Raw genomic sequence first — 16,040 nt, 5'->3', positions numbered from 1 at the left:
TACTCCACATAACGGAAAATTAGTCTGTTTAGCAAACCTTGCAAATGCTGATTTGTTATCAGTAAGTGTTTGATTTTACATTTATTTTATACATCTATATACCTGGGGCCATGAAAATGTTTCTCGGGCCAAAAAGGGTCTGAAGTGGAAAAGTTTAAGACTGAACTGTCAGTCTTAAGACAAGATGTAACTATAGTTAAGGTAGGTAAACAGTGAGGTCCTACACATTAAGGCCCCTTCCACACTGCTGAATAAAATCCCACATTATCTGTTTTAACTGGGATATATGGCAGTGTGGAATCAGATAACCCAGTTCAAAGCAGATATTGTGGGAGTTTTTGCCTTGATCTTCTGAGATATAGGGCTGTGTGGAAGGACCCTAAGTGAAGTTGTACTAATGTTTGGGATCAATTGACAAGGATTGTCACCTTTGACATCTTAGTAATTAGAAGTATTTTACTACAAACCAACTTTAAACAGTGATCCTGCTAACTATGGAATTCTGGAGCTTGTTACCCAAAAAGCAACTTATTCAAGATCATTACACCTGTAAAACCATGTTATTCCCATCCTTGTCATTGATGAGGCAGAAAAGAATTATTTGGGATGTATCAGAAGAGATAGAATAACTGGAAAATACTCTAGGAAAGCCTAAATCCCTAGCAACTGATATATGCAAGAAGATGTTTGCTTCAACTTTTTAAATACAAGTTCAGAATATTAATGCTACTGTAAGCCTCCCTTGAAATGCAAATCGCATCTTTGAGGTGATTCTTCTAATAGAAAGTGAAAAAGTTCATCTCTCTCTCCTAACTATCGGGGATCTCTAAATTACTCATCTTTCCTAGGCTATAACATCAGTTTAAAATGTGTGTGTGAGAGAGTGTTATTTACATTCATGTATAGGTAATGCCACAACCAATTCACTAAAAGCTATTGTGTTGAAAGGTAGTATCCATCTAACCATATGTCACACTTAGGCCTCATCAAGCACAGTTTAAAGCTAGTTTCAAATGTAGCTGTTAAGACAACAATCACCTGTGATAGTACAAAAAAGAAAGCCCCTTATACAGATCAGTGTTTTGTTTGTGTAATCGTCATGCAGGCCTCAAACTTGTCCCAGGATTTCCTATGTAATAATCTTCACAAAGAAAACACTTTCTTCAATACTGGTTTGAAAGTGGTCAGTGTAGATGTGTCCTTAGTTTTCTCTTCATTCACATATGCTAATCCTCATGCCATTTTATAATTTTTTTTATAATTTTTATTGTTTCATAGTGTATGCAGAAAACTAAACAAATGAACAAAAGAAAAAAATAAACAAAGAAAACATATGCAAAAATTTTTACAAAAGAGTCAACGTTCAGCACTCATGCCATTTTATAATGTGAGTGATGAATATTTATCTCCTTGGCACTACCTTCCCCTGAAGGTGGGATTGTATAGTCCTATCAGACAAGACTATGCTGCTGGTATAACTGCTGCTGGTAAGGGTCCCACATCAGATGGCCTTTTGCTGAAGAGCCAGGCTATATGTGCCAAATAGCTAATGGCAGCAGTAGCAGGGTGTGTGAAAGAGAGAATTACACAACAAACACAAGTTTAACTAACAATTTATGAAACCTACCACTATATTAATAAAGAATTTTAAAAAGGCAAAAAAGAAAAAAAAAGAAAGGAAGAAGAAGGGAGGGAGGGACGGAGGGAAAGAAAGGAAGAAAACATCCAAAGTATCGGTATATTGGGTTGTTGTAGGTTTTTCCGGGCTATATGGCCATGTTCTGGAGGCAATTTTTCTCCTGACGTTTCGCCTGCATCTATGGCAAGCGTCCTCAGAAGTAGTGAGGTCTGTTGGAAGTAGGAAAATGGGTTTATATATCTGTGGGATGACCAGGGTGAGACAAATGACTTTTGTCTGCTGGGGCTAGCTGTGAATGTTTCAGCTGATCACCTTAGAATCATAGAATCAAAGAGTTGGAAGAGACCTCATGGGCCATCCAGTCCAACCCCCTGCCAAGAAGCAGGAATATTGCATTCAAATCACCCCTGACAGATGGCCACCTTGATTAGCATTCAATGGCTTGGAAGGGCCTGGGGGGAATCTTTTGTTGAGAGTGATTTTATGTGCCTGTTTGTTTCCCCTCTGTTGTTTTGCTGTTGTAATTTTTGAGTTTTTTTTTAATACTGGTAGCCAGATTTTGTTCATTTTCATGGTTTCTTCCTTTCTGTTGAAATTGTCCACATGCTTGTGGATTTCAATGGCTTCTCTGTGTATCGGCATATTATTAGTATATTAATAAAAACAGCCCCACACTTGCTATTCCTTGTAAGCTAGTAGTTTTAGCATACATGCACAAGCCATTGAAAGTGAGATAAAGCTCATAGGCCTGTTTGATCAAGAAAAAATTTGTTTCTAAAATCGATTTGTAATTGGGGTGTTTTTTTGTTTTGATATTTAAAATATTTACAAAACTTTCCAAAAAAATGTTTTGTTATTTACGAAATTTCGTAAATATTTACAAAACATTTTGTAAGTGTGAATGTTGCAGTAATGGTCACCTTGATTACTAGCATTGAATGGCTTTCATTTCTCCCACCCTGGACATTCCATAGATAAACTGAACTCCATTTGCCTAGTAGTTTCCAACAGACCTCTGAGGATGCCTGCCATAGATGTGGGCAAAATGTCAGGAGAGAATGCTTCTGGAACATGGTCATCCAATCGGCTCCGGCTCCTGCGCCCTCCTCCTCCTCCTCCTGGCACTTCCTGCAACACAGCTGGGAGGAGGAGGAGGAGGAGGAGGGCGCAGGAGCCGGAGCCGCGCGCGCCATCCAATCGGCTCCAGCTCCTGCGCCCTCCTCCTCCTCCTCCTCCTCCCAGCTGTGTTGCAGGAAGTGTCAGGAGGAGGAGGAGGAGGGCGCAGGAGCCGGAGCCGATTGGATGGCGCGCGCGGCTCCGGCTCCTGCGCCCTCCTCCTCCTGGCACTTCCTGCAACACAGCTGGGAGGAGGAGGAGGAGGGCGCAGGAGCCGGAGCCGCACGCGCCATCCAATCGGCTCCGGCTCCTGCGCCCTCCTCCTCCTCCTCCTCCTCCCAGCTGTGTTGCAGGAAGTGCCAGGAGGAGGAGGAGGAGGGCGCAGGAGCCGGAGCCGATTGGATGGCGCGCACGGCTCCGGCTCCTGCGCCCTCCTCCTCCTCCTCCTGGCACTTCCTGCAACACAGCTGGGAGGAGGAGGAGGAGGGCGCAGGAGCCGGAGCCGCGCGCGCCATCCAATCGGCTCCGGCTCCTGCGCCCTCCTCCTCCTCCTCCCAGCTGTGTTGCAGGAAGTGGGTGTGCGATCGCGCCGCCCCTTCGCCCTGCCGGATTGGCTCCCAGGCACCAGCAGCACAGCAGCCTCCATCCCATTAACGACACGAGCTGAAGCTCGTAAAATATATGGGGCTGCTGTTTCGATATTTTTAAACCCTTCCGGGTTTAAAAAAGTGTTTTGATATCGCGTCGGATATGGTAAAAATAACGAATTAATAACGAAATAACGAATTAACGAACGAAACCGCACAGGCCTAAAAGCTCAAGTTCTGAGTCTAAGTTGCTGTGGTCACATTGGAAGTGTTTCAGAGTTCATTCAGGAAGAAATACAAACCAGAATTCCAGTCCAACATCACCAAAACTAGTAGTCTGAGAACAGCAGAACCAGAAGTTCAAATCAGAAACCAAAATACAGTCCAGGATCAACAAAGTTGCTAATCCAAAAAGCATCAGAGTCCAGATTCACACTAGGAAGCAAAGACATCTCCTTTAATAAGGGTGCAGTAGGGCCCATTTCTCTGCTAACCGGACAGATCTGCCGGCCTCAGTACACTCCCATCTCATTTAGATGGAATTTCCTTTCTTGTAGTTTGAATCTATGTTATGACCCTTAATGTTTCTGCATTAAAATATTATTTTACACGTGAAAAGCTCTTTCCTTTGTAGAAAATACTGATTGTGCACAAAACAATTTTGCAAGAAAATAACTCGTGAATTGTGAATCATCTTCAAAAACTGTGTGATTTTCCAAGACTTTCTCATAGCAGTAAGAAAATTGCTGAAATTACTTTGTGAAGAAACTTAGTGAAGAATTATACATCTCTATCTTCTTGCCATTTACTGTCATGGTTAAATGCTTGAAATATGATGAATATTCATCTGACAATATATTTGACATGTCACATACCCTGTTCTTATTATCCATTACAGAGTCATTGCTAATTGCATCAGCTTCAAATGCACGTTGAGCTGCATTATCTTTATTTCAGCCAAATTCAATTGTGAGCATATCTATTGATTCTCACAGATCTGTTTTATGGATTATGCAGTGCAGACACAGTACAAATGGCAGTAGTAGCTGGCAATTCCCATATCAAAATACACCAAAGACTTTGAACTTTAGAGATGCTACCAGAGATCCTGAACCTACATTAGCAATTGAAAGTTCAAACATAAATCTGAACTAATATGGTAGCCACCAGCCAGCAACTACCATATTTTGTGGATTCTGGAAAACACATACAAACATATTGCTTTATTGATCCGTGCCCCTCTTGGCTGGTTGTCCAGGGAAGAGATACCATTCAATCTCAAATACAACAAATTATTGATGCATTTCTCAGGGAGGGGAACTTTCCAACTTGCTTAACAGAAGCAGCTATCAGACCACTGCTGAAAAAGCCGTCCTTGGATTCTCTGGACCTTAATAATTATAAACAAGTCTCCAACCTTCCTTTGTTGAGCAAGATGATTAAGAAGGCAGTTGCCCTCCCTCCAGGTAGTCTTGGATCACACACCCTTCCTTGACCCATTCCAAATTGGCTATAGAGCAGGATACAGACATTAGACTGATATGGTCATCTTAATGGATGATCTTCATCTTAGCAGTATCATTATTGTCTATGTATGTGTTCCTGTTGGTGCTTCTAGATCTCTCAGAAGCTTTTGATACCATCAGCCATGGTGTCCTTCTCGAATGCTTGTAGGGGCTGGGAATCGGAGGTACTGTGCTGTAGTGATTCTGGTTGTACCTCTCATGGTGGTGCTTCAGGATAGCATCTCCTCAAAAAGGGAACTGTTATATGGCAGGCTGCCTCTGTACCAAGTTTGGAAACTTCAAATAGTTGAAAACACAACAAGATTAATAGGAACATCCAGGAGTGAGCATATTACACCTAAATTACAGTCACTCTACTGGCTGCCAATTAGTTTCTGGACAAAGTACAAAGTTTTGACCTTTACAACCCAACATGGTTTGGGCCCAGGTTACCAACAGGTTCACCTTCTCCCATACAAAAAATAGAAGTTCACATTTGTTTTAAATAACTGTTGTTTTTTTTTTTAATCTGGGGGAAGTTTCAACCAAATTGGTGCTCCTGGGTATTTTTAGAGAGGCAATTCAGTTCCTTTGGACGGGAATTTTTAAAAATCGGTCCAAAGTGTTTAGAGGAATTAGGGTCCACAAAACAGTCTTGAAGGAAAAAAATGGCACCAGAGCTCCACTTTTCCAACCTAAAGATTTCCAAAGAGTGGTGTGGAGGAAGAGATTGACTCCTCCAGGAATGCAAGTTCCATGGCTACACTGTTCATAGGATAGACATCCACACCATTATTAAAGTGGAAGTTCCTCTCCTCTTCATTTTTCTCTGTGAAGCCACTCAAGACATTTGATAAATCTTTGCTCTTCTCTTCTCCAGGCTAAAGAAATCGAATTATTTCAACTTTTCCACACACGAAATTTTCCCATCTCCTAACTATCACTGTTGTCCTTCTCTGAATCAATAGTAGTTCCTCTGGAGAAGAAGTTTACAATCACAGTGTTAGTTAATGTATGCCCCTGGGGAAGGAGTACACTACTGAAGTTTGGGATGAAACAGAGCTGCAGTGACAAACTTTTAAGGCACAATTTTTTGAGGATAAGATGAATGAGATGCAAGGACTCAGGGGTTCCTAAATGGTGCTGCAGCTGCACCGCCTCTCCTATTCCACAGCCTTTACATGGAACAGATCATCTATAGAACTTGTTCCTTATGCCTGACATATTAACATTGACTACCAGTTCAACAATAAAGACAGGTAGAATCACAATGGCTCATGGACTGACCAGGAGGGCACCTCCACTGCCAACTTTTCTGATTACTCATTGCCTGCATAGATCATGTGATACTTGAAAACAAAGAACTGTGTTTACTGTTCTCTTTTGTTCAGTATTGTTGTGTAATTACTAATGGGACAAAGGAATGCGTTTTTTTTTAAAAAATCAGGATTTTGTGCCCAGTTGTGTGCACAATTCATGCATTTTCTCTCTTTTAAAGCTTATTTTTGTTAGCAATTTCCAAATATTCCACGCTGACTCTTTGGCTTAGAAATAGAAATGAGCACTACCATCCAGAGACAACTAGACTTAATGTCAAGTGAAACTTTTATCATATATATATATATATATATATATATATATATATATATGTGCGTGTGTGTATATAAATAAAAATGTTCATTTGTGGGATTAACAGATCTCAAAAACCAGTGGGCGAATTGACACCAAATTTGGACAGCATACACCTAACAACCCAATGTATGTCCTTCACTCAATTTTTTTTGATTTTGTCATTTGGGAGTTGTAGATCTTGGGATTTATAGTTCACCTAAACTCAAAGAGCATTCTGAACTCCACCAATGATGGAATTGAACCAAAGGTGACACACAGGACTCCCATGACCAACGGAAAACACTAGAAGGGTTTGGTGGGCATTGACCTTGAGTTTGGGAGTTATAGTACACCTACATCCAAAGAGCACTGTGGACTCAAACAATGATGGATCTGGACCAACTTGGCATGAATATTCCATATGCCCAACTACGAATACAGATGGAGCTTGAGGAAAATAGATCTTGACATTTGGGATTTGTAGTTACTGGGATTTATAGTTCACCTACAATCAAAGAGCATTCTGAAGCCCATGAACGATAGAATTGGGGCAAACTTCCCACACAGAATCCCTATGACCAATAGAAAATACTTAAGGCCATCCAGTCCAACTCCCTTCACCAGGGCAAGAAAATGTAATCAAATACTGTTTACCCACATGCAGAACACTTTCTCATTACTTTATTTTTCAGATCACCAGACTGGGCCACAGCAACGCGTGGCAGGGGATGGCTAGTGTGTGTGTGTGTGTGTACATGTGTGTGTGTGTGTGTGTGTATTCAGCCTTGCCTGCTACTTGGATGGACTATTATAGTGAATGTGTATACGAGCTAACAAAACTGTAACCCTGAAATCACTCAAAAGCATTTGCCATTACAACAGAAAGACTCCTAATAGGGAAGTAGTTTTAATGCATATGGGAAATTGACTTGATTTATGTTCAACAACTCTTAATTTATGTCTTTCTAAGATCAGTGCTGGATTTGTTTGAGTTTTTTAAAAAAATATTCAGAGAATGAAACTGAAATTATTTTCATATCAATTTTCATACAACCATGGATCTACCTCAGTGAAAACAAGTACATCAGATTACCAATAAGTTAGCCTTATCCCAGTATAAAAGAGAGATTTGAATACGTGGAGTTTCTCATTTTCCCTTAATATAAGTATAAAATTTGTGTTCACATGCATGTACATACATTTGCATTTCAGTCAAAGAAACTACCCAATTGAAACACTGATTCTAAAGGTAAGTAGGCAATATTATATTTTCATAAACCTTATTTTATGATTTGACTTTCATATCTGCTACTAAAAAATATAGATACAGCTTGTATAATACATTTCATGTTACTAGAAAAGACATTTCTATCAAAGAAAGAATTTGTAGAAACTCATATTTTGTCAGGATGAAAACAGCAATTACCTTGTCCTGAAGTTTGTAGGATGAGGATGTCCATCATATAATGATAAATAATCATATTCTTCTTCTAGAGCAAAAGATTGAAAAACTATCTGTATTCTGTTTCTTTCTTCTGCAATTATTACCCACGTGCAATTTGCACCATTTGGATATCCATATGGGAAGCCAGGGCTTTCTATAGTTCCATTGAGTCCTTTTAAAGTTCCACCACATGTATAAATAAAACCTGCAAAAACAATGAACAGTACATTAGTGATCCCTCCGAGCACATTATTGAATCAGGCTTCCCCTAAAAAGACCAATGAAATCGAATGATGCAATCTTTCCATGAATGTAACTAGTCATTTGTTATTTTCCTAATATGTCCATGCTAAATGGGCCTTAAAATTAGGAAGTTTTCACTGGTGGCCTATATATAATGAAACATATAGTCAAACAGATTCATTTGGGATCAAACTGCAACATAAAGCTTCCTGTTAGTTCTAATATTCTAGGGTCACACCTTCAGTCACCCGATCCCCATAAAGCTAGATTTTGTGACCTATTTGCTAATCAGTGTTTCTCAAATGGAAAGTGGAGCACATCACATTAGTGATATTGAATGCAAATAGGTTTCCCAAAGTATTCTTATAAATCAGTAACACCCTAAACAGTTTGAGACTTTATTGCCAAAGAGATTGCCCTTTCCTTCAAGCAGTGTAGCAGTCACTTGGCCTTGGAGACTTGAATTCATTCAGAGTAGCCAGGTATTCCTGGACTACTTCTTTACCTATTTTTGGGTTGCAATTCCCCTATTACCTCACTCGCTCCATATTGCACAGGTTGAACACCAATCTCCTTTTGGGAGAAGACAGAGGCAAAGGAGTTGAGCATCACTGCCTTTCCCCTATCTCCTGTTAGCATTTCATCACCCTACCATTTACTTTTTCTTCCTTTTTCTACTTACAAAACCAAAGAAGTCCTTTTTATTGGTTTTAATCTCTGGCAAACCTGAGTTCATTTTGTGCCTTAGCCTTATGAACCTTTTTCCTACATATGTTGGTTATTTGTTTTAATTTCTCAATGGTGATTCCCTCCTTTTTTCCATTTCTTGTTCATGTCTCTTTTAAATCTTAGCTCAATTAAAATTTATCTGAACATTCATTCTGATTGTTTTACACTTTTCTTATTTTATCTCCTTGCTGGCACTGTTTGCAATTGTGCCTTCAGTATCTCATTTTTAAGAAACTCCCATCCATCATTAACTTCTTTCTCTTTTAGTAGTCCTATCCATTGAATTACACTGAGTATTTCCTTACATTTCCTGAAGTCATCACCTCTGCCCTTGCAATTATTTTCACAGGACACTGAGAAATGACATGAGTTTGCTCTCGAGCTTCCCCATCTCTTAATGTGCTCCACACTGAAAGAAAGCTAATAGCTGTAAACTAGCTTCGAAGTATGGCCCATATCAGCTTGGCCTGCTTGCTCTCAGCTGTTACCAAAACTGATTGTCAAAAGAAGTCCAATTTCATATCCCTAGAACAAGTCTCTGCCTCATCAACTCATGATCTATTTTTTAAATCCCGTCTGAAAAATTATCTATTGTTATTTATTATTTAACTCTGACTGCATTACTTAACTCCAAAAAAGCCTTTGGGATACATTTGGTTCAGATATCACTTCTTAGAATGAACTTTGAATTACTTATGAAGAATGATGTTGAATTATTTAAAATGAATGTGCCTCGGGGTCCTGGAAGAAATTATCTGATTTTTGAGACAAGTGGATTCCATATTTTTGCCAGGAATCTGAAGGACTCCACTTTCAATGACCTTCCTCTCGTGATTTTCTCTAATTTTCCCCACAGGGAAAGCCAGAAGGCTTCTCAGACACGCTTAAATTCACAGCAAGTTAAAGAATGTAAACACAATCAAAAAGCTTTCCTAATCTAAGTACTTTGAATTTTCTTATTTAAAAATCTAAGCAAGAGCAAAAGCAATACAACACTTAACAGCATAAAACAAGAAATAAAAAAAAACATGTCTCTTCTGATTTACAAAGGAAAAGTTATTGTGCCATCAGATACAGAGAAAGATTTGTTGTGTGCCTTGAAGTTGTTTCCAACTTATGGTGACCCTGAGGTGAACTATCACAGGGGTTTCTTGGCAAGATTTGTTCAAGGGACGTACGCCCTTGCCTTCCTCTGAAGATGGGAGAATGTAATCCTGAATGTCACTCAGTGAGTTTATGTGGGTGAATGTGGATTTGGGCCCTGGTTCCCACTGGCATAGTTCAATGCTCAATCCCTCTGCACTACACCTGCTCTCCCTGGAAATAGATCCTTCCATACATCCTCTTAAATAAGGCTGGGCAGAAGTGTCCTTCTTAACTTTTTGAAATCACACACCAGTTTATTTACAAATAAGAACTACATTCCTTGATGGAAAAGAATTGGGTCTAAGGGTCTTTCTAACTCCATAACTTCTAAGTTCCAAAACAAGAGAAAGACACTACATCTCTTCAAACACAGGTCAAAAGAGAGGTCTGCATACAAAGATGGAAAAAGCAGAAGACTTAAACAAAGGCATGCAACCTGAAGAGTATCAATTCTACACTACCAATCAGGATGGGAGGAGAAAGATAGAGAACAAATGTATACATTTCAACTGACATTCGGAATCCGGGGGAAGAGATTCCCTCAGTCTATTCTAAAGCTAACTAACGGTTCCTCATTGAAGACTGCAGACTTGGGCAGTGTGGGACTGAATTCCAATAGTGAGAACAAGAAATGGAAATTGCAAAAGCTGTGGAAGAAACTGCTGCTGTTTTTTTATTAGTAAAGAAAATGTAATAGTGGGCTGTGTAATGTGGAAGTGCACCTTTGACATTTGGCAGAAGGAAGGAATAGTGCCTTGCTGCTGCTCCTGGAGAAGTTACAGGGTGAGGCCAGCGGGGGATACCTTTCTGGGAATTTTTAAAGGTGATATTATTTTTAGAAAGAAAAAAAACCTAAAAATCAGGGAATGACCCAAATGTTATGAAACTTGGTGAGCCAGCAGTGGTAGATGTATCCTCCAAGTGTGGCCATTTTCATGCTGATAGCCCTGAAAATTACAGGAAGGGGAGTCTGTGAAGCCCCCATTGCTGCCAATGAGCTGGCCAGCCATTTTCAGGAGGTGCACAAAAACAGATATGTGGGTCTCCTAAAATCCAGATAGCCAAAATGGCTCAAGGTTCAGCTGAAATGCACATGCATACTATGTAGGCTGATCCAGAAATAAAAAGGATCAGCCTTTTTATTTGCAGAGTCAATCCAGTAGAAAAGCCTAATCAATAGTATTAAAACCACTGAGAGTTTTATGAAGATCAACAAGGTAGAACTCTCTGCAATATTTCACCTATAATATAATATTACTTAGAGAAATTACCAGAAAACAAGCTGAAATGCATCAATATCATGTTTCTTCATAGAATGAGTGAAGTTTCCTAGCTGATACCTGTTCAGAAACTAGCCAAACTGTTTTGCATTTTTGTGCAATCGAGTTCGGTTTTCCTATTCTTGGGATGATTTATTTAGAGGCATTTTGCCATATTTGATTTTGCATAATTCATTATGAATGCAGGTTTAGTTCTTTCCTTGATAGCTGGGAGAGTGACTTACTCAAAGTAACCTAGCTAGTGTCCATGGCTGTGCATGGATTTAAACCCAGGTCTCCCAGAGTCCTAGTCCAACATTAAACATTGAACAACCACACCATGTTGACTGTCTCAGAAAGAAATGCAGCAGCTTATTTTCAACTGATCCAATATGTACTGCTTAAAACCCCGAAAAGAAGTGATGATGTAAGTTTTCAGTTTGAATTTCAGTAAGAGAGAGAACACAGAATTAAACACAAAGAGGTCAAGTAAATTAATGAACTTAATAAAAGATCTTTTACACACATAGAAATGAACAAAATTAGGAGCCCACATACAAGGAAATCACGTGGCTGGGACGTACATGGATGATTCTATTTCCATTGTACATGGATGATTCTATTTCCATTGACCTTAAATCCTTATTCAATCAGGCTAAAATTTGGTAGAGCTACAACTGTGGTTCCATTGGCATGGGTTGCTCTCATAAAAGCACCTAGCCTGCTCATTGGAGGTGCATTGTGGTTGTGTTGAGTTTGATACTTTTTGAATCTATGTGACCACGTCATGTTGGACAACTGTAGTGGTATAGAACGTTGGGTACCTGGGAGTGATTATGAGAGCAAACCAATCTCCTCACTTTTAAATCCAAAACCTAATTCCGCAGAGATTGTAAATTGTATCTTGTGAACATGACAAGATCTCACTTGTCTTTCAGTGTTGGCCCATGAGGTGGGAGAGGGGGAAGATGCTAACTAGAATCATTTTTTCTCTGGCATGCTACTTGGAGATCCCCAACTTTTAGGTTTCATTCAGTCCACAGGTAATCAAAATTAAATTAAAATAGTAAAATATAATTATTTTCTTTGAAAAGGCAACCAGAGCGGAGCAGGCAAGCTGAAACATGATATGCAAATACATTTGATTTTGCATAATCCATTCTGAAAGCAGGTTTAGTACTTTCTATTTTGAGACTAACACTGGGTGTTTCAGCACAGATTTTGAGTCCTTGTCTCCTTGCTATGTCTGAGATGTATTTGCACTGTCATTCTAGTTTTCATGGCCTATGTGACCTAGGGTAAGGCAGATAAATCTCCGTAGTAGGGGCTAGGATTCACAACAAGTGTCAAAGAGCTCCATAAAGCAATCATTTCAGGCAGAGGTGGATGTGAAGAATCTTAAGAAATTGTTCATACTCAGCCAAATGTACTGGCAAAATGGGATTGCCTGTTAAGAATTTATCAGCCCATTGAGATTTCTCACTTTCAGTCTTTTCCATTAAGGTTTCTGCAAATTGTGCAAAATGTCTTTCTACAAATTAAGTGCAACACAAAGTAGAAGGGCTGATCAAAATATGCAAAACTAATCTAATGTTTCTGATTTTCAAAAAGGTCATGCAATGTGGCAGCAACTATCATAATTTGTTTATGCAAGTTACACAATTAATGCAAAATAATTTTCAAATACAGATATTCCTCCAAGACCACTCTCCCCCCCCCCCCCCCATCACATTCTCTCAGACAAGGAATAAATTACCTTAAAATAGAAGTGAAACAATCATTTTAGATATGAAGTACACTCCTATCTTGCCAAACTAATTTCCTTGACACAGTGGGGCTAGGAAAGCAGAATTCTATGCTATATTACGTACTGATCCAAGGAAGGGGTTATTTACATTTTGGGTTTTAAATTAAATTGTTATTTTTTTTTCTGTAAGATCGTGTGCAGATATGACTTAGGCCTGGAAATAGACTATTGAGAATTACACATGTTCACTTACCATGAATGTATAATCTGCAAACTTGTCAATCAGGAAACAGAATCATGAATGCAGTGAGAACAATGTGTGTGTGAAGATGCAGAACATTGCATGAGGGCACAGGAAAACCTGTTCCCTACTATGGCACTTAAGGTGCCAAATCTCAGAGCCCCATCCTGGGTCTCCAGTTTCATGGTGTCATGAAACATAAGACCTGTGAGCAAATCTCCACTTGAGAGCTTTCTGCAAGCCACATGCATGTGGATTTATTTTTATTTATTTCTTGATCTGCTTTTTTAAGAAACTCTGTGCTCATTTTTGCTGGATATGCAACTTGCTGTAATTTGCAAATCTCACCTGATTTCAATTTCCAAATTGCATTCCCGAGTTAGTGAAATGTGTGTGTTGGTTATCTTTTGTTGTTAAAATAAATGTTCCTCATCAAATCTCCTTATGCAGGAATACTGATCACTTTACCTTGATCTGGGAAGAGCTCAGATTCTGTTTTTTTATTTCTAAACAGGAAAGTATGTTTTGAAAGACAAATGGTAGGCAACCAGGATTGCTGATTAAAACATAATAGCTAATGAAATCAGCAGGGCAAATTCCCATGATGATGATTCCCACAAGATCATCTGGTTTTGGCTAGACAATATGAGAGCCTGGGATGATTCTGACCTGGCAATCCTAACACTACAGCAATTAAGGAACAATATCTCATTGAAGATCAATCGGTGCCATCTCTCAGTAGGTTAGATGTTATTTTCATTCTGATCGTAAGTAGAAACAAGGCTTTCTATCACCCCTTTTGAGGCACAATGAACTTCCCAGTCTATATAAGGGAAATGATTTTAAACTGTTCTATTTGTTTCAGGGGATAACATTCTGAGCCAACTCAAAATTGATTTTATTTGCATGAGACCCTGATATTTTATTGTATGGGCAGAGTATAAATAAACACACATAAGGAAAACATCAGAAAAATACATGATACACATGAAAATGTGTAGCCAAATTGTTGCCTTTTCGTTACACTTTTATATTCCCTGGCAGTTACGATACTGAAACATTGCCCTGTATATCAGCAGTTTTAAAAAGCACTTACTGTACTCTTTGCAAAATACTATTATTGATATTCAATAAATTCACTAATAAATAAAGCTACGTCATATCGATACTGGTTTCATTAACATAAATTGTTATCCATTATGCACAGAAATCTTGAAGAAAATAAGTTCACCACTGCAGAAAATGATGTGTTTGTGTGGAGACAAGATCAATAGAAAAGTTTATGTTTTTCATTGAGAGGCTCCAAGATCTAAAATGTTCATTTAAAAAGATCAGACAACAGTTGATGAACAGACTAGTACCATGGAGAGCTCCTGCCAATCCAGGTAGACAAGCCTAGGCTAGAAGTATAAATAGTGTAACCTAGTATAAGAAGAATTGTATTTTTCTACCCTGCCTCCATCTCCCCAAAGGGCCTCAGGGCGGCTTACATGGGGCCAAGCCTAAAGCAACATACAGTTAAAAACAGAACAATAACAAATTAAAATAGCATAAAACAGTATAAACAATAATAAACAAACATCAAAAGCAACAGCAGACTAATTTTGGCGGGGAGGGAGGAGGCCACTATACAAACTGGTTAAAGGATAAGGTGGTTCAATAAGGTGGATAGAAATGTATAGTAGCATAGGAAATAGCATGGAAACAGAGCAATTGAACAGGGTAATTCGGCTTAACTTCAAAATATAATAATGTAATATAGGAATTGAGATTCAGGTCATGATTCAGGTCATGATCTGAATATTTTGATAAATGTTTTTTAATGTTTATGTATTGTATGTGAATCTGTGTCCCGGCATTGAATGTTTGCCGTGCTTATGCTGTGCTCTGCTCTGAGTCCCCTTCGGGGTAAAAAGGGTGGAATATAAATGTTTTAAATAAATAAATAAATAAATGATACAGTATAAATCAGGGGTCCTCAAACTAAGGCCCGGGCGCCGAATATGGTCCTCCAAGGTTATTTACCTGGCCCTCGCTCAGGGTCAACCTAAGTCTGAAATTACTTGAAAACACACACAACAACTACAACAACCCTATGTCATCAGCCAAAAGCAGGCCCACACTTCCCATTGAAATACAAATAAGTTTATATATTTTTTAAAAAATTGTTCATAATTTTAATTATTGTATTGTTTTTTGTACTACAAATAAGATATGTGCAGTGTGCATAGGAATTCATGCATGTTTTTTTTTTTCAAATTATAATCTGGCCCTTCAACAGTTTGAGGGACTGTGACCTGGCCCTCTGTTTAAAAAGTTTGAGAACCCCTAGTATAAATAGTATAATATAGTATAACTAAGTGTTCACCAAGTTGCTAAAATACTTTTTACATTCTTTTTACCATTCAAAGTTGACCTTCTAAATCTACTGATTCTGCATCTACAGATTCAATCAACCATATCTTGGAAATATTTGGGGGATTTTTTTAAAAAAACAAGCAAACAAAACATAACTGTAAGCAATTACTCTTCAGATAAATTCAGTTTCTTATCATCTAAGTCAGACATGGGCAAACTTAGGCCCTCCGGGTGTTTTGGACTTCAACTCCCATAATTCCTAATAGCCTACTAGCTGTTAGGAATTGTGGGAGTTGAAGTCCAAAACACCCGGAGGATCAAAGTCTGCCCATGCTTGATCTAAATATTCAACACCAATGTGCCTTTTAAATATTAAAATGTTCAAGGTCCATTGGGAAAATGAAAACAATTAAGT

General features: G+C 38.7%; 1 protein-coding gene across 8 annotated transcripts in view; it reads right to left on the bottom strand.

The window, feature by feature from the left end:
- Positions 1–16,040, bottom strand: part of CSMD3 (CUB and Sushi multiple domains 3) — a 661,396-nt gene that overhangs the window by 516,042 nt on the left and 129,314 nt on the right. For all 8 annotated transcript variants that reach the window (XM_060775796.2, XM_060775789.2, XM_060775791.2 and 5 more), the window contains exon 2: positions 7,885–8,107. In XM_060775796.2, the coding sequence (XP_060631779.2) occupies positions 7,885–8,107 (223 nt within the window). The remainder of the gene's footprint in view (positions 1–7,884; positions 8,108–16,040) is intronic.

Source organism: Anolis sagrei, chromosome 4 (genome assembly GCF_037176765.1).
Source record: "Anolis sagrei isolate rAnoSag1 chromosome 4, rAnoSag1.mat, whole genome shotgun sequence".
Lineage (NCBI taxonomy): Eukaryota > Metazoa > Chordata > Lepidosauria > Squamata > Dactyloidae > Anolis > Anolis sagrei.
Note: the sequence above shows the minus strand (reverse complement) of the source record. Positions and strands in the feature narration are given on the sequence as shown.